This window comes from Lepisosteus oculatus, chromosome 18 (genome assembly GCF_040954835.1).
Source record: "Lepisosteus oculatus isolate fLepOcu1 chromosome 18, fLepOcu1.hap2, whole genome shotgun sequence".
In the NCBI taxonomy this organism is placed as follows: Eukaryota; Metazoa; Chordata; class Actinopteri; order Semionotiformes; family Lepisosteidae; genus Lepisosteus; species Lepisosteus oculatus.
The window spans coordinates 2,043,895-2,070,400 of NC_090713.1; the positions used below are offsets into that span (position 1 = coordinate 2,043,895).

Genomic DNA, 26,506 nt, shown 5'->3' on the forward strand with positions numbered 1-26,506 from the left:
CAATTAAGGCCCACACCGATTCTGAGCCTCAGAACTCCGGGTGCAATTAAGACCCAAACCAGTTCTGACCTTCGGAACTCCGGGTGCAATTAAGACCCACACCAGTCCTGAACTTCACGGTAAGGGTCCAAAACCCGTTTAAAACTCCACGCGCAATTAAGGCATACACCAGCTTCGAACGCCTGTACACAATACCGCGGAACCCCTGCCAGACCAAATTCTGGGCTTACAGCAACCAACCCATTACATACACCGGTGCCTTCCCCGGGCCAGAGGAATTCAGAAACTCACGTTTACTCCGTCATCTCGGGCGATTCTCGCAGGGAGCAGAGATTTCCCAATCGGTCAGAGAGAGTCGGGACTTTTAAATAAAAGAGGAGTCCTTACCTCTTAGTTATGTGCGCGCTGACCGTCTCTCCTGCCGATGGGAAGTTCTGCGCCTTCTGGAGCATCCGCCGACTACGCCAAATTTGTTGTAACAGAAGAAATAAGGTTCTTGATCCCGAGATGAAGTAAAACAGATGAGTTTATTGCATGCAAGGAACAATAAAGCCGAAGTCTTGTTTCCCGCAAGAAACAACAAAACCGAAGTATTGTTCCACGTACTGTTACAAACTTTTGGGTTATATACAGTTTTCATCTCCGTTTCTGACGTCACTCGGTCTGATGGTAAAGAGGGGGGTTCATGGTATTTGGCCAGTTTACGATGTTCTGGGCAAATGGTCAGTTTAACATTACACCCAGGGGGGTTCCTAGCTGGCATCTGCAATCCTTATCAGTTAACCCCCTTTCCTGCCATAAACCCCAGCTTGTGACTTGTGTAGATTAAACTGACTCAGGGACGCCAAATAATGTAGTGATTCATAGCCGTTCAGGGACGCCAAATATGTAAGAAAACTGGCTCTCTGAAGGCACCAGTTCTGTAGGGTTTGGGCATTTACTGAGACAATTATTAATTGTAGCAGTAAATCACAAAGTTGATTCTTTTGATGGCTTTAGAGTCCAACCATGCGATATAACTCAAACAACACTCACACACAGGTACTAATACACGAGGATACATTTATTAATACATAAAATATGCATGTAAATCTAACAGATCTTATCGAGAGGGTTATCAGAATACAAAAGATATATATTCAATCAGTTACAAAGAGTTACACATCAAAAGGACATACGTTCAGTATATCATTCATTAAAACCATTTCGTAAAGTGAACTTGGTTACAACTTCTACATTAGATACTCAAACAAGTACATAACTCTTAGGAATTAAATTGATATCAACTGGTTGGGATAACAATTGAATTCTCGAGCTGTAATGCATTGAAGTTGAATACTCATCCAATCTTTGGGGATTCAGATCTCCTGTGGGCACAAAGAAACAGTTGCAGGCTGTTGCTGTCCAATCCGCGCTCTCTGGCTCGGTGCCAGGCTGTGCTGTGCGGCTTGCGACGGTGCGCTGCTGATGCTCACTGACCGGCTAGTTAGTGTTGGCTTTAACTAGCAAAGTTTGTGCACAGGAGAAAAGATGACTGTGGGTCCCAGCAAGTCAGGAAGAGGACCAGTTCGTTCCTAATGAAGAGCTAGTTCTGAATAGTGATTCAGCTGTCCACAATTCCGACCTGTTCACGAGGCCTGCTGCTGGTTACTCTCTGGCAACCTCCACTCTAGACTCTTAGAACAAAGGAAAGTTCTGGCACTCGGACACACTGGCCGTTCCGTGGTTGTCCGGGCTGAGTCTCAGGATGGTCAGGAGGCGCGCTGCGAGGATGTCCTGCCCTTGGGAGCCTTCTGCTCCTGGGCCGTCCTGCCCTGGAATTCTCCTTTGAATTCCCTTTAGAACAGTCCACAGAATCCTCTCCAGAATCCCTTCTGAATCTTGTTGAATCTCTGTGTTGCCTGTTTTTACCTGGAGGAACTTCAGCTCATTGATTGGCTGAAAGTTCCATGGGCATCAGAGTCCCACGTGGGTTACTCGGCCCTACCAGTCCCTGATTGGTTGATCAAGGTGAGATATGAGTCACTTAGTCCTGACACTTAGTAATGCAGTCCAGATGTCCAACTGGCACTCCCTAGACAGATAGGCGCCAATGGGTGACCATTGATCATGATAGCCAGGCTTAGCTAAGTGCATCCCCCTTTGGGAGCTGTCCTTATCAAAAGAAAACATCTTGCATGAATGGTTTCTCTGTGGCTGCACCACAGAGATGAACAGAGAAATGGGGCCTCATTTGGGAAGCTCAGAAACACTTAATTCTGCCTTATTATTAAGCCTCGCCGCTACACTTGGAAGTCTAAACCCCCTACAGAAAAGATTAAATTCAAACCCCTGTCTTCACATCTTTCTTCAATGGTGACTAAAAATGTACTTACAGTATTCAAAATGAGGTCTACTAGTGTTAACTGCTAATCTTGAGTACTTGTAGCATTCAAATTGCTTTTATTTCTTTTATGAAAATACAGAACTTTGTTTTATTGCCTGCAGCCTGAGGTTCATTGTTTTGTCCATGCTGCGCTCCTGATCTGGATCCTGACTGAATTCCAGTGAATGTTTTTCATGCAGTGTATTATTGACATGAATAAGCCATCAACTATAAAAATATTTAAAGAGCTGACTGCTCAAACCCTTTAAACAAACAAGAAGGAACATTTCCAGTTTAAGCAAACAAAAAAGGCTGATTTGTCTCTTCCTCCTCAGTTTGCATATAAAGAGATAGATCTATCTTATATTTAATGAGCTGGTGTCATTTTGCTTCGATCTCCTCTACACATTCAAGTGTAAGTAGTTTCAGTCTATGTTCTCTGCCTTATCTTTTGTGCTCTTTTCCATACATTTTTCTGCATTTTTTTAGTCCTTTTCCTTTTACTATGTTCACTTAACTGTAGAATTTGCTATTAGGTTTCTGCCCTCTGCTCACTTACACTTTTCACCGTCTTAATTGTTTCTCCTCTGCCATATCAAATTAATTTATGTTTTTAGAATTGTATACTTTAGCATAAATGTTTTTGTATTTAGGAGAGTTCTGGAAGGCAAGAGAGCTGGCAGATAATATTTTAGTTCTGAAACTTCAGAGTTCTTTCTGTTGTACAATACGAGGCCTTCTAACTTAGTATGAGGTCTCTGTGCAGACCAGCTCAAATGGAAGGAACTGTTAGCACTGCTCAGTCACATGTTCTCAGTCCTGGGTAATAAAATAGGTTCTAAAATATCCTGAATGAACATCTTGTATATAGATTTATAACATTTTCCAATTTAATGTACTAATATGAAGATGTACTTTTACCATATATAAATAGCATATATACTATAAATATGTGTGTTGGGGTGTTGTAGTGTTCCCAGTGGGTAGGCAGGTCTAACAGGGAATCAAATGGTTTCCATTTTCTGAGGCAGGTGTGGTACTGTACATTATCACCTAAAGTTCAGAACCACTGGCAAGGCAAGAACTCCTTTTTTTAGCCCCTTTCAACCTTGGGTTGGTAGTAGTTTGGTCAAATTGTAATTAATGCAATGTCACAATAAATTTATAGAAATCGCGTATTTATTATTTGGCGTGTGGAAATTGCCAGTAGAAGTTGACAAGACCCCCTGAACAGATCAAAGGAACCGATACAGAGTTCTTAATAACAGAACTTGTAGTGCAGGAGCTTTGGTTATATTTAACACACCTCGTTTCAAGAAAGACACAAAGTCCACCAAAGGGTAAAAAAACATAGTGCTCTTTATTTTACAGCACTGGGGAGAATCAACAGCATAAACACATGCTTTTTATGGAAGATTTTTATGCTACCTGTGTCATAAGAACCCAAGCCCATGATAAATTCAAATGACCTATTCTACCAGAATACGCATCCATCCATTTTGTAAACTCTTGTTCCAATTCGGGGTCACGGGTGAGCTGAAGCCTATCCCAGCAAGCAACAGGCACAAGGCAGGGTACACCCTGGACAGGACACGAGTCTGTCGCAGGGCACACACAGACGCAAACAAAAACACACTCACACCAGATCTAATTTTCCAAGAATCCAATATATTCCACCCCCAGGGCCAGAAATGAACCCAGCACTGCAAGGCATCAATGCTAAACACTTCACCACTGTGTCACAAATGACAATAATATCTTTTACTATTACCATTGTGAGCTAGGCCTGAAGTACTTGAAGAATTGTCCCCACATTATGTCCAGATGGGTCCTGGTGCTCCTCCACTCACTATTCTGAGCTCCTGAGGTGGAAGAGTCCTGAAATCACTGAGGACACATATGGTTCCAAGACCAGTTGCTTTTGACTCCTCTTTAGGGCAGACAGTAACATGAGGTTAGAGGGTCAATGACTCCAGCCCTACCAAATGTCAGGCAGCAGCTACAGATGCAGCCATTCAAAGTGCGCGGTACAGACACGTACAGGAGGTAATTGGCTATGGCATCGCACATTTTGAAGCAAGATGACGCGGGGTACCGCGGTACGTGATTGGTTGACCGACAGGGGCACTCGTGGTCCGTTGGTCTGTCATAGAAAGATTTACTGTAAACGTCTTTACTGTGCCCGTTGTAGTATTGAATATTCATATGGAATTTTACCACTGAAGGGAAATCTTAGTGCCTGAGCATAAAAAGAATAGGAGCATACTGCAACGCGTGTGAAGGCCATAAACAATATTAATTTTGGAACATAAACATACAGTATATGGCTGGTCTCGGTACTTTAAAGAAAACATACACGAAACATGGTTTCATTAAGACCAGAATCGGTCTTGAGATATTTTTAACTTGATTTACAGTATTTGAGAGGTATGCCTTGACACCGATACTATGTAAATACTGCTCAAGTATATGTTTCTAGGTTTATATTATGCATTTCATACGGTCAAATTACTTTTGAGCAACTGATAAGAAGCGCAAAACGGTATGCCCAGGGCGTTTTAGTTTCGTTTTGTGCGGGTACTGCTTTAACTATATCGCCGTGGATTGATTAGAGATTTCAAGTACATACAAGTCATTTTTTAAATGTTGTAGTTCGTCTTGTAAAAATGTTACGAGTACATTATCTGTCAACAATTACACAGGTTCTGTTTCCATATTGCGGATTTTGGTTACGTAATATTATTTTCTAATTTCACGTTGTGAATATATGATTTGGGCAAACAGAGCCGCAAAGAAGTACATTATGGGTTGTTGTTTTTTTTGGAGTTTTATCTAGAACAAGCGATGCTTAAACCTTTGTCTGATTCTTGTGAAACCATCCACACAACAGTTACCTAGGAGTTGACTTCAGTGATGTCACTGATGGGATGTTTCTAAAAATCCATCCACCGTAAAACGTCTACATTTCTGTATGAACCAGCTTAGAGGGCTAAAGACAGCTTGTGTTTAAATTGAGTGTAAGGTAATTTATGCTTCTAAAGTCATGGTCAGCATTTATTATTGTACTGTGCTGTAAACTTGTTCTGTGCCTCATTACATTATTTTATAGCTTTATCAAATCTGTACATTGTCTGTCAATAATGTTTCTGTAGTGCTTTTTCAGCACTCAGCATGTGACCGTGCTGGTGGTGCTGTGGGTTAGGTTCCTGACTCCCATGTCACACAGTCTGTGATTGAATCCCATCAAACTATGACTTTATTTTTTAACAAACATTTCTTTTAAAAAATGAAACGTTTCCCTTGGTCAGAGATTAAATAAAACCTCACTCGCACCAAACAAATTTATATTTCAAAATATCACAACATGATCGAATTTAAGTCTTTTTAATAACAATGAATAGTCACCTACTGTATGCGTTACAAAATAAAAATTTATATTTGAATCGCGTTTTGATTTAAATTGTAAACGCGTGTTTAAATATATGTGTTTAAAGGCGATATACTGCACTGATTCTTATGGAATGTGATCAGCCGGGGATTCAAAAAAAATTTTTTTTAATCGCGTATCTAAGGAAAATTGCAGTATAACTTTGTTCATGCACATCATTATACAGTATCTCATTTTGTATTTCTATAAAAAAAAATCATTTGCCCAGCCACTATTGTTGTTATTGTTTTTATCCTGCAAAGCGCTTTGAGGAGCACAGCTTTCTCACCACTTAGATTACTTTTTGACACCGTCCTTACAGAAAACAGAAACTGATTGGATTTTCCGATGACATACAAGTGCAAAGATCACATATTTTAATCGTCTTTTTTCTGAACCAGGGAAAATCTGATCATGTTTCTCTATAACAATAATAAAAAACTTTATTTTACATATCACCTTTAAAAGTGGCATCTCAAAGCAATACAGTAGATGTAAACCACAGATTACAAAGTAAATACCCAGACAAACGCAAATGCGTTTTTAATAAAATGCTTTCATTCATTCAACAGAGAGAGAGCGTAAAACCTGGGTGTAACAGCTGTTCCTTTTTCTGATCACTCGCTCTCTGGATAAACATCTCGCCTGTCCTGTTCTTTGTTTTCCTAATTTGCTGATTATGCCTGCTGCGATCCACTCCTACCCTCACACCTAAGGAAGACTATTTTAAATTTCTTTGCCCATCCTTAAGGTGATATCATATAATATGGTGATATCTAAAATAATGTTTTTTTATTATTGTTATAGAGAAACATGATCAGATTTTCCCCGGTTCAGAAAAAAAGATCTAAAGTGTACTAGTTAAGAAAAATAAATCTAAACTGGGAGAAAGCTATGCTGAAAGCTCATTAAGATACTTAGAAGACAAAGATATCAATTTATTTTAGTTAAAATTTTATATATCACCTATAAAGTGGAATCTCAAAGCAAAGTAAATACCAAACACTGATCGTACCCATCTGTCATGCTAATAAAACACCTTGAATTGAATTGAACTGAGGGAGAGAGGGGGGGAGGGCAAGCGAGATAACCAGGACGTAAGGCAAATAAGATACACTCCACAGGCATTCACAACAGCGACATATGAAACGTTTGCACATATAGTTAAGTTATTACTTGGTTTTCAAAGTGCAATGAAATAGAATATTGTTGTTGTTGCTGTTCTTGTTGTTTTTATCCTGTAAAGCGTTTTGAGAAGCCACCTTTAAAGGCGATATATACTGTATAAGCGCTGATTCCTATGGAATGTGTTCCGCCGGGGATTCAAATTTTTTATTTTTATTTTTAAATCACGTATCTAAGGATAACTTTGTTCATGCACAAACAGTAGCATGTTACATTAATAATTTGGGTGTCTTAATTCGATGTATTTAAAGCAGTGAACTACTGTAGGTGTAACATAACATTCAGAAATACAATCGAGAATAGTTTTGTGGTGTTTGTTTAGATGAAACGTTCCTAAAACGTATAACGTAACAAAATTAAAGACGATTAAAATCTGTAATCTGTAATCTTTCCACTTGTACTATATGTCATCGGAAAGTTTCTGCTTTGTGTAAGGATGGTATCAAAAAGTAATCTTAAGTGGTGAGAAAGCTGTGCTCAATGTATTTAAGGGACTTAAACGTAAAAGGAGATGCTTCATATTGCTTGACTAATTTTAAAAACTAAGTTATAAATGCAGACGCTCCCTCGGTGCCACGCCGGGTGTAAATATCAAAATACACATTCGTCCCGGGCACAGGCCGAAGAGCGCCCAGCAGGGATGCGCGGGGAAGAGCAGGACACTAGTGAAAGGCGGGGTTTAGGAAGGCGTACAGTCTGGGCAGGTATAGATTACACTTTTCTCAAATGTATTTGAAAAATAAATCTAAATGGGTAGAAAGCTATGCTGAAAGTTTGTTAAGATACTTAGAAGACAAAGATACTGTATCAATTTATGTTGCATTAGTCTGATTATGATTAAAAAACACATATAATTAAACACGCGCTTGCGATTTAAATCAAAACACGATTTAAATCAATATAAATGTTTATATTGTAACGCATACTGTCCAGCCTCAGAAGCAGGGACTGTTGTCAGAAGGGAAGAAGGTGACTATTCATTGTTATCAAAAATGACTTAGAATCGATCATGTTGTGATATTTTGAAATATAAAAGTCAATTGATTGTCCATAATATTGCTATTCTATTTTTTCGAAGAAATGTTTGTTAAAGGAAGAGGCCAGCACCAGCTGGATTTGAACACACAACTCGTGAGTTGGTAATTGGGCATATAGACCAGTGGGCTACAAGGGAAGTCACATGAAGAAAGAGGCGAAACAGCCCTACACAGCCTTGTCGCAGTACACGAATATAATCATATCATTATTAAATTCTTTAGATACGCGATTCCATATTATATTAGCAGAAAAGCTTAAAACTACCACTTTTTCACACGCTATTTCACAAGTTAGTTAAATACTTCGATGCTTAAAATGTTTAGGGAGAAATGGAATACCGGTGTGTATTTTTCCTTTAAAGTACCGATTCCTGGAATCTGACTGGCTGACACCCTTCTGAAGTGGTTCCATAATATCTGGTATACGGAAAAGAAAGCGTTGATAAAAAAGCTTGGATTCTCATGTATCTCATACAAGTATCTTTTAATACAGTCTTTGCTGTGCTCTTGAGGATCCTTTTTGAGGATTGTTTTTTATGCCCGTTGAAGTAAAACAAAATGCCTGACAAAGTAGGGCTTGGACAGATTCCAAGTGCTTGTACAAATGTGCTAAAGAAATTATACTTTGAGTATACAGCTTGTCCAAAGTCATTCATTATTAATACTATTAGTAATATCTTCGGTAAAGGCTTTGATGCATAAATATTTCTGATAAAGGTAGATTGTGTACTTTTGTCCAACTGAGCAATCTTGCTTTCATAAAATATACCAACATTTTAATGACTGATGATTAACATGCTGTAATACACAGTTCAAAATTAAAAGCTCAAATGCTGTACATGAGAGGTTAAGCTCCCCCTGGCGGTTTTACAAGGTGATGGCGGATACTTTCCGGCATGACGTCAAATGACACGATTAACCACGTGATACTGCGTGATACCGCGACACGCCCACCGGGGTTTGCCGCGAAATACCCCACCCATTTTGAATGGCTGCATCTGTATGTTGTATAGCATCTATTGCACAAGGTCTCCCATTCAAAGCCCAGCAGTGCTTAGCTAGTAATAACAATCAAGAATGGCAGTATTTCTGAGTTTTTGGCCATATGTTTTAAATAACATTGGTGAAATTTAAGTGTCACTTCAAATTTAAATGATAGAATTAAATAGATTTACAGTATATGTAGTTCAAGTGGGTTTCACACACCTGAAGAAGACTTCACAATATGTTTCTTTTCTTCTCTTCTCAGCATGGAATAAACCTTTACTTGTTCCTTTGTAGATTTATATGTACAGTATAAAAGTTCAGTCAGAATTATTTTTATATGTGTAATTGGTGTGGTGTGTTTCAGCAAGAAGAAGATGCAAATCAGTAGGTTGGCCCTGGTGCTGCTTCTGCAAATCAGCATCGGCACTGCAGAAGAAGTCCATCCAGAGGTCCTGAGGAAGCTCGTCAAGGAGTAAGTATATGGATATAAAGGTCATTCTGTGAGATTAAAGCAAAGATAGAGATCCATTGAATTTGAGATACTTTACAACACAATTTATTTTTTACACTCTGCTGTGTGATATATTTATTATCATTTGCGATAGTGGAATGGTTATACTATACCTACATTATCATTAGTTGACTTTCAGTTTTAAGCAGTGAAATTGATTGCATCGTACAGTCATTCTGGTTGAAGGGTAAGTGTGAATGCCCTCATGGTTATATTAGGTACAAATATAACATTATGACTAAATGCCAGTCAAAAGTCCATGCACATTCTTCTGCATTAAACATTGTAACAGTTTTCTTAAAGTTGCAGTTCAGCTATTGCTAGTGTAACAGTAGGCAGGTAGAAAATATGGATCCTGTGCAGGACTCAGGAGAGAGATAGAGAACACCATTCCAAATTGCTAAACAAAATGTAATTCAGGAAACAAGCAAGAAGGTCAGAAAATGAGAGAGACAACTAGAGAGCAACAACCCGAAACTAAAGACTAAATTGTAAACGAGGGGCAAGCTAGAAGGTCAGATACCAAATATAAACTAGTCAAGAAATAACGCACACCTGGGAGCCCGAGGAGAATCCGCTATAGTGAGCATGGAAGTGAGGAAAGAAGGGAACTGAAATAGTGACGGGGGTGAATGGTGATGCTGCAGGTGCAATACCTGCCACATGAGCGTTTGTAACACACAGTGCGCATGGAAATGCGAGACAGGTCAGAGATGCGTAACAGGTAATTTGTAGTTGCTATCATTGCACAATGTAATAGGTTTTTCATATAGTCAAATGATCATTGGTACCTTTCAATTCGGAAATAATTTCCTATCTCGAATAAGGAAATACCACATGACATATTTTTTGCTTGATGGCAGCTTTCCATTAGTAAGAAATCATGTTTGATCATTTTAGAAACGCAAACTGCAAAAGAATGAAGCTTACAAGTGGAGAACTGGGAACAGATGGATATACAATCACTATAAGGAAAGACGGTCACACTTCAAACACATAACATTACAGCCTCAAAATTAATTCATCCCTAAAACAATGAAGTTCAAGTTGATGATTAAAAGGATTATAGGACTAATGGTTTGTTTGAGATATTAAGAAAAAACTGCAGGTAGAGAATAAAATATGATGATGCAGAAATGATGAAGATATTGCAACATGCTACAGATGCAGCCATTCAAAATGGGTGAGGTATTTCACGGCATACCCCGGTGGGCGTGTCGCAGTATCACGCGGTATCACGCAGTTAACGTGGTGTCACGTGGTTAACTATCCGGCGTCGCCTTGTAAAACCGCCAGGTGGAGCTTAACCTCTCATGTACAGCATTTGAGCCTTGTATTACAGCATGTTAATCATCAGTCATTAAAATGTTGGTATATTTTATGAAAGCAAGATTGCTCAGTTGGACAAAAGTACACAACCTACCTTTATCAGAAATATTTATGCATCAAAGCCTTTACTGAAGATATTACTAATAGTATTAATAATGGATGACTTTGGACAAGCTGTATACTCAAAGTATAATTTCTTTAGCCCATTTGTACAAGCACTTGGAATCTGTCCAAGCCATACTTTGTCAGGCATTTTGTTTTACTTCAATGGGCATAAAAACTCCCTTGCTTTTAACAGGGCGTTTCATAATTTCTAACTACGAAAATGATTTAAAATGCGACACTTATCATTCAACTAGAGCTTAAAATATCACAAGGATCCTCAAGAGCACAGCAAAGAGTGTATTAAAAGACACTTGTATTTATCAACGCTTTCTTTTCCGTATACCAGATTTTATGGAACCACTTCAGAGGGGTGTCAGCCAGTCAGATTCCAGGAATCGGCACTTTAAAGGAAAAATACTCACCGGTATTCCATTTCTCCCTAACGATATTAAGCATCGAAGTATTTAACTAGCATGTGAAATAGCGTGTGAAAAAGTGGTAGTTTTAAGCTTTTCTGCTAATATAATATGGAATCGCGTATCTAAAGAATTTAATAACGGTATTCGTGTGCTGCGACAGGGCTGTGTAGGGCTGTTTCGCCTGCCTGTTCATGTGAGCTGTCTTGTAGCCTACTGGTCTACGTGTGTAACTACCAATTGGCAGGTTGTGTGTTCGAATCCAGCTGGTGCTGGACTTTTCTTTTAACAAACATTTCTTCGAAAAAATAGAATAGCGATATAATGGACAATCAATTGACTTTTATATTTCAAAATATCGCAACATGATCGATTCTAAGTCATTTTTGACAATGGTCCCTGCTTCTGCTTCCTGCTTCTATTGTGTGTGTGTGTGCAACAGAGTAAATTTTTATAGAGAAATGGAGGCTGGACAGTATGCATTACAATATAAACATTTATATTGATTTAAATCGTGTTCTGATTTAAATCGCAAACGCGTGTTTAATTATATGTGTTTTTTAATCATAATCAGGCTAATGCAACATAAATTGATACAGTATCTTTGTCTTCGAAGTATCTTAATAAACTTTCAGCATAGCTTTCTACCCATCAAGATTTATATTTCTTGGGATTTTGGGATCAAACGTGGAAGGATTCGATTATAATCGTTTTTATTTGTCAAATACGTGATTGTATTTCTGAATGTTATGTGACACCTACAGTAGTTCACTGCTTTAAATACATCGAATTAAGAAAGTTATGTGTAGCACTTTAGATCTTTTTTCTGAACCAGGGAAAATCTGATCATGTTTCTCTATAACAATAATAAAAAACTTTATTTTACATATCGCCTTTAAAAGTGGCATCTCAAAGCAATACAGTAGATCGAAAAACAGTTAAAAGGGACCAAATTAAATACCAGACAATCGCAAACACGTTTTCAATACAATTATTTTATTCATTCAGCAGTTTGTGAGAGGGACATCCAGCAGAGAGAGACACACACCGGTTTTCATTGACAAAATTGTTTTTTTTCAATTCCTCTTGTCTAACAGGAATGTTTTGTTTGTGGACAGACTGTTAGACAACAGGAAAAGACCGCCTCCTCCTACGAAGCATTAATCGTGTATCTAAGGAAAATTGCAGTATACCTTTGTTCATGCACATCATTATACAGTATCTCATTTTGTATTTCGATAAAAAAAATTGTTTGCCCAGCCACTACTGTTGTTATTGTTTTTATCCTGTAAAGTGTTTCCTTTTTCTGCGTTTTCCATTTCCTTTTTCTGATCACTCGCTTTCTGGATACACATCTCACCTGTCCTGTTCTTTGTTTTCCTGGTTTGCTGATTATGCCTGCTGCGGTCCACTCCTACCCTCACACTTAAAGAATACTATTTTAAATTTCTTGGCGCAGTTCATTAACCCTTGTATGTGCTGTCCGCGCCCAAAATGCAATTTAAAAAAAGTCAAAAACCGCGCTCAAAATGCAATTTAGAGCTTAATAAGATACACTCCACAGGCAAAATTAAAGACAAAACTAAAGACGATTAAAATCTGTAATCTTTCCACTTGTACTGTGAGTCATCGGAAAGTTTCTGCTTTGTGTAAGGATGGTGAGAAAGCTGTGCTCAATGTATTTAAGGGACTTAAAAGTAAAAGGAGATGCTTCATATTGCTTGACTAATTTTAAAAACTAAGTTATAAATGCAGACGCTCCCTCGGTGCCGCGCCGGGTGTAAATATCAAAGTATACATTCCCAACAAGAATTGTACCCATCTGTCATGCAAATAAAACACCTTGAATTGAATTGAATTGAGGGAGAGAGGGGGGTAGTGGGACAGAGATACTGTAGACAGACTCAAGGCAAATAAGATACTTATGGGTACGCAGGCATTCACGACAGCAACATACGAAACATTTGCACGTACTGTATAGTTAAGTTATTACTTGGTTTTCAAAGTGCAATGAAATACAATATTGTTGTTGCTGCTGTTCTGGTTGTTTTTATCCCTTAAAGCGTTTTGAGAAGCCACCTTTAAAGGCGATGTATACTGTAAAACCGCTGATTCTTATGGAATGTGTTCCGCAGGAGATTCAAATTTTTATTTATTTTTTTTTTAATTGCGTATCTTAGGAAATCTCAGTATAACTTTGTTCATGAACAGACGCATGTTACATTATCATTAGTTTTTTTAACAAGGCTCGCCAGCTAATGTGAATCAAAACCTGTCTTGCTAGCTTTTAAAGTCGTGCATGTGTAAACTGTACTAGAGGGCATGCAAGTTACTCTGCCCCTTTCAGCTGCAGGGAGTCCCTCTGCTGCAACACACAGCAGACAGAACGGGAGACTATTGCCTTTCATATCTGACACCAGTGAAGTAAAAGGGGTGTCTAAAGGGGTGATTTCAGACCACATTTTAGTTACTTTATTTTGTTTACTTTTAACATTTCTGTAATTTACAGTAGATGTCACAATAGAAGCCCGAAGCCTATTATACTCAGTCTAGCCTTGGATCCTCTGAGTCCCATGACTCAGTCTTGTCTGCTTTCCTAGAATAAAACCAGTTAAGTCTTGTGTACTATGCAATTTATATTTTCCGATTCCATGCATTCCCTTAATGTTTAGAGTTTACTATATTCTCCAGACTCAAACACATAAGTACTAATAGCTCTGTCCGTTTAGGAGACTCTTTGCAGTACTGTGTCCCACTACCCACATGAATTCTTTAGGTTGGGTCTAATATTTTCCAGTAATATACAGAATGGCATACAAAATGCTGTCAGGCAGGTAACAGAAAAGAGAAAAATATAAATATTTCCATTTTACAGACGTTCACACATTTATAACATTTCAGCTCAATAAAAAGCTAACCCAATAATTAAATGTAATAAAGTATATTTTGGATGTTTATACATTCCTGTTAATCGTATTCTTGATTTATTTCAAAGTGTTCATGTTTCATTTGCTAACTTAGAGCATATTGTGCAATGAAGAATAAAATAGCTGCATGACAAGTGACTTCCTTCTCTCAGTGGAAATTAAAAGGTAGCCTGATAAATTATAAGACAGTAAGAAAGGTTCCAATCAGGAGGAGAGAATTCTTTCCATTTTTTTTGTTTGATTGCTGGTAGCAAACTGATCTGAGGATCTACTCCAGCTCTTTCTCTTTTTATCATACAGTAAATTTTATTTTCTTGCTTTCTGAAACACAATATAACAAAAAATAACCTCACAAACTCAAAGAAAAAATCCTTGCTCCCCCCCTCCCCTTGGCAGTACTTCCTCCCATGCTTTTAACTAAGGACATCTAAAATACTGTCAAACAGCTACAATGGTATCTCTGTACAAGGCTTTGACTGTGTCAATCACAGCACCTACCGTTCCCTTACCAGCAACAACATGGATTCTAACACTCAGACATTAAAAAAGTCAGGCCAAGAGAGAAAATACTGAGCTTTACAACATGCGGTACCAGTAACATTTTACCCACAGTAGACTCACCAACCAGATGTGTTTCAGTTTCTGTGATAAGCCTAGATTAATCATATCCTCTCCTCTAGTAGGAGCACCAAGTGTAAACATGTAACGTCCCTATTAAAAATAATGGCAAAACAGAAGTTCACTCTTTCTAGAACATACCTTCCTATGGACACTCCTAAAATGTATAAAATAGTGTCCACAGCATCTCATAATAGAGGCAAATGGGGAACTACAAACTCATTTCATACAATGCCATCCATGAGGGGTTAAATACACCCTGAGAGAAATTAATTTCTGGATAATTCAACGGCTATGATTTCTAGAATATGTATTATCCCAAATATTTTCAAAAGAAATTGAATCATTTCAATGAATCTGTGCCATTCAAGTACCTACTCCAGACAGTAACCACTGCTTAGGGTTTATATGAAGCTTGCATTAAAAGACTTTAAAAAAATGTCATGTTCCCATAAAAAAGTCATGCCTTGGAGTATAGACCCCCAATGGAATGCCATAGACTCAAACCGCAAAATAAACACATACAGAAAGAAAGTATTTGTATTGTAATTGCAAATCCTGGTATGAGTGATTGGTATGACTTTCCTCATTACAAATCTCTTATTAGAATTTAAATTTCTCTGTAACTCCAGGTCAGAACAGAGAAAATATAACTGCCTTAAGGAGTTTACGATTATGAAAAATAGAAGGATAAGCATGATACGTATGTCTTCTGTCATTTTCTAAGTCATGTTACTGAGCACCAAATCTTATTGAGAATATGAATCCATTTAAGGTTTATACCATTAAAGTAAAGGTTTATTCCATGCTGAAAATATTTGTACCAGACTTTTTTGAGGCCTGTTTAATTGTGTCTGAAGTCTGATGTTGTAAATTTTATTGTTAAAAAGATCCATGAAAATGTCACTACTAAAGTTAGCTGGTACTGTTGGTATTGTAAGTGGCAATTAGAGCTCATAGTTTACCACTCTTGTCTTTCTGAGCAAGGAAGAGCTCTTCATCTGCAACATATCTTTATGAAAGCGACCCTTTAAGAACTAAAACAAATTCCATAATTTGGTAACACCATGGCTGAGTCATTCATGCCTACCTCAGACATTGTACTACACTCATACTGTAAGTACTTCACACAAGTGCCAGACATCTTTTTCAACTTTCACTTTTCCAAGTGACAGAACTATAACAATAATTTATTATTAATTACTGGCAAAGGATTGTGTACAGCATATAAAAATTCTCACATACACATACTGTATATCATTAAAACCTACACTTGTTCTCTCAAATCTATAAACAATAGAACTATGACTTTATTTTAAATTCGATCATGTCGTGATATTTGGTGCGAGTGAGGTTTTATTTAATCTCTGGCCAAGGGAAACGTTTAATTTTTTCGAAGAAATGTTTGTTAAAAAATAAAGTCATAGTTCCATGGGTTTCAATCACAGACCATGTGACATGGGAGTCAGGAAACTAACACACAGCGCTACCGGATTTAATAACGCAATAAAAACGTTATAAAATAATGTGACTAGGCACAGAAAAAGTTTACAGCACTGTACAATAATAAATGCTGACCATGACTTTAGAAGCATAAATTACCTTACACTCAATTTAAACACAAGCTGTCTTTCTGTATGAACCTCTAAGCTGGTTCATACAGAAAATGTAGAAATGCATTAGCCTGATTATGATTAATAAACACATAATTAAACACGCGTTTGCGATTTAAAACAGAACACGATTTAAATCAATATAAATGTTTATATTGTAACGCATACTGTCCAGCCTCCATTTCTCTATAAAAATTTACTCTGTTGCACACACACACACACACACAATAGAAGCAGGAACCGCTGCCAGAAGGGAAGAAGGTGACTATTCATTGTTATCAAAAATGACTTAGAATCGATGATGTTGCGATATTTTGAAATATAAAAGTCAATTGATTGTCCATAATATCGCTATTCTATTTTTCGAAGAAATGTTTGTTAAAAGAAAAGTCTAGCACCAGCTGGATTCGAACACACAACCTGTGCGTTGTTAGTCACGCACCTAGACCAGTAGGCTACAAGACAGCTCACATGAACAGGCAGGCGAAACAGCCCTACACAGCCCTGTCGCAGCACACGAATATAATCATACCGTTATTAAATTCTTTAGATACGCGATTCCATATTATATTCCCTTTTAATCAAAGTCTAAAAGTTTGTTGACTCCGGTATCACGTTAGTTAAAGACTTTGAAGCTTAAAATGTTTAGGGAGAAATGGAATACTGGTGTGTATTTTTTTCTTTAAAGTACCAAGACCAGCTATATACTGTATGTTTATGTTCCAAAATTAATATCGTTTATGGCCTTCACACGCGTTACAGTATGCTCCTATTCTTTTTATGCTCAGCTACTAAGATTTCCCTTCAGTTGTAAAATTCAATATCTGCAACGGGCACAGTAAAGACGTTTACAGTAAGTCTTTCTACGAAAGACCAACGGACCACGAGTGCCCCTGTCGGTCAACCAATCACACACCGCGTCATAATGCGTCATGATACGCGATACCGCAGCCAATTACCTGCGGTACGTGTCTGTACCGCTCACTTTGAATGGCTGCATCTGTATAGAGAGGCTAGGACAGATAAAAACTAATAAATCAATCACTGTTCTCCTTTACCAGGGCAGAATGTTGCAATCTTGAACAAGCAGCTCTTTGGCCTTAACCTTTCCATGGAAATCACCTTCTCACACCTGCTCTTCCTCCCTGTACACCTGATGAAACTCCTAGAACTCCTGGAACAACCACACCTCATCCTCTTTCCAACTCATTCTCTCTTTCACAATCTCCATTAAACCCCGCCCTGTCTGTGGTCCCCTCCTCCTTTCCACAGTTTCCTCTCACTCTACTTTCCCTTTTCCTTCCTCTCCATTCCTCTGCCCTGTGGATGCAAGCACACAACATCAGCCAGCACCAACGCTGCACTGTGTGGATGCCAGAGTAAAAACAACAGATTCTGACACAGAGGTGCTCAGGCATAATTCCACAGATGGTAGCTCCTTAACCAAGCACCGACACCAACTGTCTCTTTAAAAGGCGATTTTTGCTCTCACTAAACCCATTCAAAGCAGCAGCAGGATGAAACACTTAGGTCATGGCAATGGTGCCTGCTACCACTGCTTATCCTCCCTAAACCTCAGACTCCTCAGAGGGTACTCCAATGTGGTAAATATTTTCACAGTCCTTCTCATTCTTGACTGGCAAAACAGCCCAAAGCTTTTGTCACTTGCAGAGCCCCTCTGCTGCAAGTTCCACTTGCTTCCATATGTAAGCATATCTCACTCTCTGCATTTCCTTGATCTTCACTTTTGTTTCTCATTGTCTGAATTACCAAGCAGTCCTCTGCTCACACAGCTACTGTTAGTCCATACCACCCACCAGTGGGGGTTGGACAGGAGGAGTGACATTTCCAAGAACAAGGGAGTCATAGTTCAGAGGTAGTGGCCAGTGCGCTCCAGAATGGACTCTGCTTCACAGGGATACTCACAGGGATACTGGACATACAGGGAGGAGAATCAGGGACAGGGCAGGGCTGCTCAGTCTGCACTTGAAGCCTGGCAGGGTCCCATTTGAAAAAGGGACGAACCATCAGGATTTGAGGTTGTGCTGTGCTCCAGGCTGCAAGGCAGTGTCAGGTTGACCCACTAAGGTAACGGGAGGATGGTCCCTATGCGGTACCTATAGAGTTAAAGTCCGAGTCAGGTTCAGAGATCCGTGGGAAAAAGGCAAGAGATAAGGTATCCAAACCAGAGAAGGGCAAGACTGAGTTCGAAGTCGAGAAGGCAGGTCCAAGAGTCAAAAGGGGAAGATCAACGAGTAGGCTTCCAAATCCGAGGGGTGAGACAGTAGACGAAGTTGAGGTTGAGTTCTGTGGTTAGTAACTAAGAGTTAGAAGGCAAAGAGATACGAAGGCAAGGCAGGTGAACTAACGTACAACCAATACCGGGCGAAGAGCAGAGGGTTCAGAGGGGTTTAAGTACTGTGCGAGGAAGAAGGTGCGTTGATTGAGGAAGTGTCGTGGTTGGCTGATTTGCAGGGGCGGTGTCGTTTGGCAGAAGTGCTCAGGGCTGGAGTGTAGTTAGTGTGGGTGCGTTTCTGTGTGAGAATACGGTGAGTAGAGGGCGTGACAGGCAGGGCTGAAGGGTCTGCACCTGAGCCAACAGGGTGGTCAATGGGGAGAGTGCCAGGCACCAAGCTGGGTATGTTTATCAAAGCCAAACCCTGGACCAGGCCAAGCAGTTCGCCCATGGAGAACCAGATTCATTGCAGAGTCCCCAGCTACACTGCCACACTCAGTAGGCTGGAGCAGTACTGAAAATCATAGCATCAGATGGTCCCCCAGAAAAGTCTGAGCATGCCAGGGAGCAGGGAAACAACAGGGAAAATCCAGGCAGACAGGGAAACGGGAACGAGGCAGAGAGGACAGCACTGGAAAAGCAATCTGGTGATTCGAGCATGAATCACAGGGCAGGGATGCAAGTAACCTGATGCCAGATTGCCAAGGAGAAGCTTAGTAGAGCTTACAGTAAATAACTCAGAGCGCTTGATGCAATATGGTATCTGGTCTCCTCAGCAATCAGTGCAAAGCAGGCAGGAGTGTAGAGGTGTGGCCCTCAGCCACTACATGAGAAAGACAAGTCTGTGGTCACTACAGCTGCAACATGCCTGTTGCTTCATGGCAGAGGGGATATACAGTAACTCCTGCTTTTAAAGAGCTCTGGCTTTAAAAAGCCAATGTTTCAATTGTTTAAAAGTTTATTTGCATCAATTCTTCTGGGGTGTGTTGGCAAAACACCTAAATCACCTTTTACTTCAAAAAAAGTATTAATCTCACTTTTAAGTTTGTACTCTGCCTCAGGCTCTTGCTGTATTCTCCTAAATGTTTATAGACTTAACAGATTTAACAGGTTCTTTCAGGTCATATTTAGAGATTTAGAGAGGACTCATGTTTTCAGTGTTTTTGGGTATATTCTTGGTGGCCTCCTTGACCAGTGCTCTTCCCGCCTGGATACACCGTTTCTGAGGACTTCCTGTTTGTCACACTTTCATAGTTATTCCATATTTTCTACATTTCTTTATAATGGACTTTAGTGTGCTTTGGAGGATATGTAATGCCTTAGATATTTTCTTATACCCGTTCTCTGAATGATGCTTTCCAATAATCCCAGGTTTACTTTGAAAGGTCCTTTGTCTTCATGATGTAAATTTTATTGGTAGCTGTAGTAATCAGTTGTGGGACCTCCCACAGGTACAATATATTTATCCTAAACTCAAGTGAAACACCCTAATTGCACACAAATTCATTCAACAAATTATGTGACTTCTAAAGATGTTTGGTTACATCAGAGCCTATTTAGGTTAATTATAGTAAAGGGGGTGTATACTTATACAATCACTTATTTTCTGTTTTATATTTGTTTATAATTTATGTAATAGTGTCTGGTTTTACGTGTACTGCCTGAGCACCGGCAGAGCACTTCTTTTCCTTAGCCAGGGAGTGAGCGGTGTCGTAAGGCGATTCTTCTTCGTTATATATGACATCGGGTTTTTCCATTAAAGGGAAAAAATAAACTGCAGTTACCTTCTGGAAACCTGAAATAGAGAGCAAACACACAAACACGCCGTGGAATTGGATGGAATAATTATGGGAGCACTGGGGCTCATCAGGGCATCACAGTAACACAGTAAAATGTGAAAAAGTCCAAGGTGTTATTTAGCAGAAGTTCATGATGAGGTCAACTTCTAATCTTGCACTTCTGCTCTCTTCCATGTGGTTTAAATATTTGCTAACTGCCTGCCAACGCTGCGCACATTTTTCTATTGTCCCTCTTCCCACGCTTGGCTCTGCCTCCCTGGTTCATTCCTTTTAAGCGAGGGGATCTTCACCCAACATTCATTTTCTCACCCAGATGAGTACTAAATATGCTAGACCTTTATATTTGTCAGCTTGTTTTATCATGATTACAATTTCACAGAACTACCAAAGTCACAAAATATCTGAATCAGGAAACTTTATTCCTGTCAGCTGGACCTATGTTACTGGTTAAGCTAATGAAATGATAGAGTTCAATTCAAACACTATTAAGGCAAAAATAAAAATAAAAACAGAAATGCTCCAGTTCTTCTAAGATGTAGGCAGGACAGCAGATTAATTAAAGAATATGTTATCATATGAACAAGTAATAGGTTTATTCCATGCTGAAAGAAAGAAGAAAGAGAACACAATGTTTCGGCCGTGGAGCCTTCTTCACACCTGAAGAAGGCTCCACGTCCGAAACGTTGTGTTCTCTTTCTTCTTTTTTTCAGCATGGAATAAACCTATTACTTGTTCCTTTGCAGCCTACGCATGCTGACACAGCTACCCACCTGAACTACTATGTTATCATATGTTTAGACTTCCAGAAAGATCTTGATAGGTTTCATCACAATGATTTAAGTCTCAGTTTAAAGCCACAGAATTTAATACAGTATACACATGAATTGAGATCTTAACAAATGGGTAGCAATGCATCATTGTAACGAGCACAGTGTCTATTTGGGATGATGTGAGCAAATTTCAATATCTTGTCAGCTTCTCTTTCTGGATATTTTTATGTATACTTGCTAAATAGTGTTTTTGTCTTAAAAACAGTGTTTTTCTTATTACTATGTTTTGTGATGGGTCTGCAACCAGAGCTATAAGCAGAAGATGGATTTATCTAATTCTTGTCTCAGAAATTTTAATTATGTTCTTCTCCTTGACAAAAGTTGATATTTTTTCACTTTCTTTTTGCACCCTTTTCTCTTTCACAGCTTCCTCATTACAAACTACCAGAGATCTGGCTTTCTAAACCAGATGAGCTTTATGATTGGCCTGAGCCCGGAACAGTGCAGGGATGCAAGCGGAGTCAGGTACTATATGGATGGAAAGAATGAGCCTATCCCCAACATTGCAACCTCAGTAAAAGATTTCAACACTGCAAACACAGCCAACTACATGGCTGTCCTGCCAGATCCACATCAGAAATGTTCTGAATTTAAAATGCTGAGGCAGCCAGAAAGTGGATGGGACGTGGCGGCAGGGCAGCAGTCCAGGGAAATGACCGGGGCTGAGTGGCTGGGAGGGAAGTTGCAGCAGACTCTTCAAGGTGGAGGATGTGTGGTATTCTACACCACCAACAGTCCCTGCTTGAAATACTGTTTTAACGACACAAGTGACCGAAGGATTGACAAGCCCCTCTCTGAGGACCCCTTTCGATCCTGGAAGGACAGACAAAATGTTGCCTTGTACTTTGTGTATACCCAGACCTACAAGAATGATGAGGAGTGCATGGAGAGTGTCCAACAAGGGTTTAGTAACTTGGCCAACATGGACTTCCATATTTGGAACTGTCCTTATGAAGTGCAGAAGATTTGTCCTGAGTGCAAAGCCATGACCTCATGCAACACCTGCAAGGACAAGACGACCTGGTGCAACAATTGCAAAGAAAGGATGAGACGGTGCAGAGACTGCCAAGTAGCCGGCTATGACAAGGCATGTCAAACTTGTGCAGAATTTGAGAAAGATTGCCCGACGTGCAACAGGATCCCCAAAGAAAAACAAATAAAATGTAAAGACTGCTATGCTTGTAGGCAAAATTGTGAGGAATGCAAAACCATGAGAGTGTACTGTGAAACCTGTGTGAAGACTCAAACGGAGTGTTTCGAGTGCGAGAAAACCAGGGACCGTGCCTGTGAGGACTGTCGGAACCGTCACCTCGAGTGCGACAGCTGCCTGAGCACACGCATCAAGTGCCAGGTGAAGAACTACAAATGATCACGGAATACACTGGACATGAAATCAGGGTGGAAAATGTTGAGTTTTGGCATTATGTTTTCAATTCTAAAGCTTTGAATTGGCTTGTTTTAGTGAGAATGCCTGTGAAATCTGAGCAAAATATTTTGATTTCGAGTTTATGCTACATACAATTATGCTATAAAACAATCTATATGTAGAAAACTAATATTAGAGGGAAAAAAAGATGAATGTATTCACTTTTTTATTATAATTTTGTTAATTAATAACAAAATAGAATTCCTGTTCATTAAAATGATTAAAGCTCCTAAGCATTTATTCCAATTGTCCATTTTCTATTCACTTCAACCAATTCAGGATTAAGGGGGAGCCAGAGCCTATCCCAGTTAGCAACAGGCACAAGTCAGGGTTCACCCTGGACAGGACAGTAGTCCATCTCAGGGCAGACAGACAAACAGAGACATGTACACACTGACACTAATTACCTGCCAATTTACCCAGAACCTAATTAAACTACCAGCATGTCTTTGGGCTGTGGGAAGAAACCAGAGCACCCAGAGGAAACACTGGGCAGTTCTGGACAGTTTCTATCACTTATTTATCTTGAGAGAAAAGCTGGGCTCTGAAACCTGCTTTTTCTGTCTTGCTGCATTGCAAAACCACAGCAGATACACAACCCACACATTACAGAGATTTTACTGTAGCTGTTTGCAGACAGGAAGACCAGAATAAGTCTGCCTGCTATGTTATCTGTATACTTCTGCAGAAGAACAGAACTTGCAATGAACTTGCATGTCTCCTGCAATCCTGCACACAGAGTATAAAGAAGTGATGATACACATCATGTTTAACAACAATTATAAACATCATTAGTCTCAAACAGATACAAGTGAGTTTGCAACTGCATGTGAAAGGAAATGTAATAGTGATGCAGGTACAATAAGTAAAAAGCAACACTTGAGTTAAATGAAACTAGTGACACTAGTGACATTTAACTGTTGAAACTAGTGACATTTAACTGTTGCTTGAGTCATAACTGTAACCATAGTACAGGACAATTGGTACTTTATGCAACTAGGGTATTTTATAATAATCTCCAAAGGATTAATTATGTTATTGTTTACATAAACATGCACATTAAACAAAGTTGCAGGTAAACTTTCACCGGCGCAGTGGTAATTCAAATATCTTTAGTGAAGACATTACGTGAAATCTAAACCACACAGATTGAGCCTAACATTTAGCATGACAAGTACTCTCTCCCTGCTGGCACAAAGAGGTACGGCACCTTCCATTGCTTAAATAGTTAATTTCAAATCAAGAAAATAGCATCCTACTTTGTTTATTATTTATATAAGGTACTGGATGTGGCACCCCATCCATTACTCAATTCCTGACATCAAGAACATCCAACGTTGTTAGAAATAAGGCGGTGTCAGGAAAATAGCACATAGAGATTGGGAAATAAAATAATTAAAACCCAAACGTCAAAGATATACCCTAGCTGTAGGTGTAATTTGAGGCACCAGAGCTGTGCTAGATAATAGCAATAAATCAGATGCAAACTAGGATAATGTGTTTTGCTAATAATAAAAACCACATATACCACATATACCACATTTCACTACTTAAAAACAAGGCATCTAAGAGGCCTGGACACCAAGACCAACAAGAGAAATACTTTGCTTCCTAAATGAACAGAATAAGTCCCAGTACTAAATCTCCCTTTCTATAAAACTGTCCTCAAAAGTGAACAGGAATCTCCCTATTCTAAGGGTTCCTAACCAAATTAGGAGAGAATCTGTCTTTTTAGTGAGAGTTTTTAGCTTGAGATTTCCAAAATAAAGCAATACGTTTCCTAATATACAGTATGGCAAGCTCTCTTAAACAAGATTCATGTTCCTTGGCTAGGATCTGGTCCCCACGACATACAAAAAAACAGAAAATAAGCTCACTGTCTGTTCACATATTGGGCTGAAGCTTTGAGTTTCATCCTACCTATACCAGTAGGATCGGAAGCTGTTCTGATTCTGACAGGTGCTAGAATTCTCAGATTTGCAATTTTAGGGATAATTGTTTCTCTAAACCCAGAGTACATCCTACAGTGCATCTCTGTCTCTACTGGCACTGGGAGCACAGCTTGTCCTCTCTGAGACTCTCTCTCATAGTCTTAAGCTGTTTTCTGGGTGCTGAATTTTAATTCTTCACTATAATCGACCAGTGTAGCTTCCTAGAAAATCTGCATTGATTATTTTTGCATACTGGCCTGCAGAATTTATACAATGACTTTCACTTTCATCTTATATGGTTGTGTCATTCTGATGTTTCTTAAGTGCCTTAGGTTCAATTAATTTCTTCAACATACAGTAAGTAAACTACTCTACATACTGTAACATTCATAGAGTAAGTGCATATGAACTCCAACCATTGTGTTGGAGGCCTGTGAGGCCTGAAGTTGGATCCTTTGCAACCTTTGTTGTACTTTGATATCCTTTGTTGCAACACTTTCTAAAACAAAGGCTTATAACAGATAATAAAACTAATAGATTATGAATGCAGTAAAATTAACAGAAAATGTAATTTTTCACTGTAAAATAGTAGCCAACAAACAATTCTGGTAATAAGAACATAATGTAATTCTGATACACATTCATTCATTTTCTAAGCGCTTCGATATTGATATTAGGGGAGCCGGAGCCTATCCTCTCAAATAAGATAACCCTAACTCTAACCCTAACCCTTACACTCATATAGCGGTTTTCTGGACACTCCATTCAAAGCGCTTTACAGGTAATGGGGACACCCTTCCACCACCCCAACTGTTCCAGGGGCACCATATAAATGGTGCTCTGACCCCAAGCTTTTCTCCCTATCTGTGTCTGTGTGTCTCAAGGAAAGAGGTATGTGAAAAAGACTAACTCCTAATGAAAGAAATTGTATATGGCCAATAAAGATCTTCTTACCTTGAGGGAACCTTGTTGTGAAAGGTGCTATATTAAAATAAATTGAATTGAATTGAATTGAATTATCTATCTTATCTTGACTAGGTGGGAATTGCACAAAGTCATTTTATAGCTGTGGATATTCCTACATCTGGAACAGCAGCTGTTTCATTATAAGATGGGGGCAATGTACAGTATATTTTTGCAGACTTTGTATAATAATACGATTTGGTATAATAATAAATAAAAGGGATGATTCCATTATGCTGTCCTTCTGGAATGCAACGTTTGAAATCAGTCATTGGAAATTAGTTTGGACAACCCAACAGATACTGCCTTGCAAACAAGGTTAAATCACATTTGCAATTGTTCATACTGGAGCTTTAATTCTGTTTAACACTTTCGAGATTCAGACAAGAACAAGAACAAGATTTACAGTATGTGTGTTCTGTGAGCTAGGAAAATAAACTGAGATATTTGTTTGTTACCTGTATATATATATGGTTGTCCTGGACTTGCAGAACATTATCTTTAAACATTTAAATGTGAATGTTAGATTTAAGGAGTTCATAATATAGATTTAAATTATAAATTAAAAAAATAATAATACTGGGTTGATACCACATTCACAAAACAAAATGGTCTAATGCTACTCCCTCCTTTAATGCTTATATGGTGGAAATACGATATTATACTCCATCAAAAACCTGAAAAATAACAAGGTAAAGAAAAGACTAACAAAAAATGAAAATCATTGTACTGCGGCCCCTCTATATGGCTAGTGCGGTCCACTGTCACGTGACAGTCACACATCATCAATGTGCGCCAGGG

The 26,506-nt window shown here is 38.9% G+C and overlaps 1 protein-coding gene across 1 annotated transcript; it reads left to right on the forward strand.

The window, feature by feature from the left end:
• The first annotated feature begins 2,672 nt into the window (after window positions 1-2,672).
• LOC107075984 (uncharacterized) lies at window positions 2,673-23,051 on the forward strand. Its single transcript, XM_015339197.2, has 3 exons — window positions 2,673-2,780; window positions 9,366-9,473; window positions 21,752-23,051. The coding sequence occupies exons 2-3, from the start codon at window positions 9,376-9,378 to the stop codon at window positions 22,752-22,754; spliced, it is 1,101 nt and encodes a 366-aa protein (XP_015194683.2). The 5' UTR covers window positions 2,673-2,780; window positions 9,366-9,375; the 3' UTR covers window positions 22,755-23,051.
• The last annotated feature ends 3,455 nt before the right edge of the window (window positions 23,052-26,506 follow it).

Bases quoted from the DNA above. Each gene is read 5' to 3' on its own strand.
- LOC107075984 (XM_015339197.2), top strand. From the start codon at position 9,376: ATGCAAATCAGTAGGTTGGCCCTGGTGCTGCTTCTGCAAATCAGCATC. The intron at 9,474-21,751 runs GTAAGTATATGG...TCTCTTTCACAG, and splicing joins CTGAGGAAGCTCGTCAAGGA to CTTCCTCATTACAAACTACC.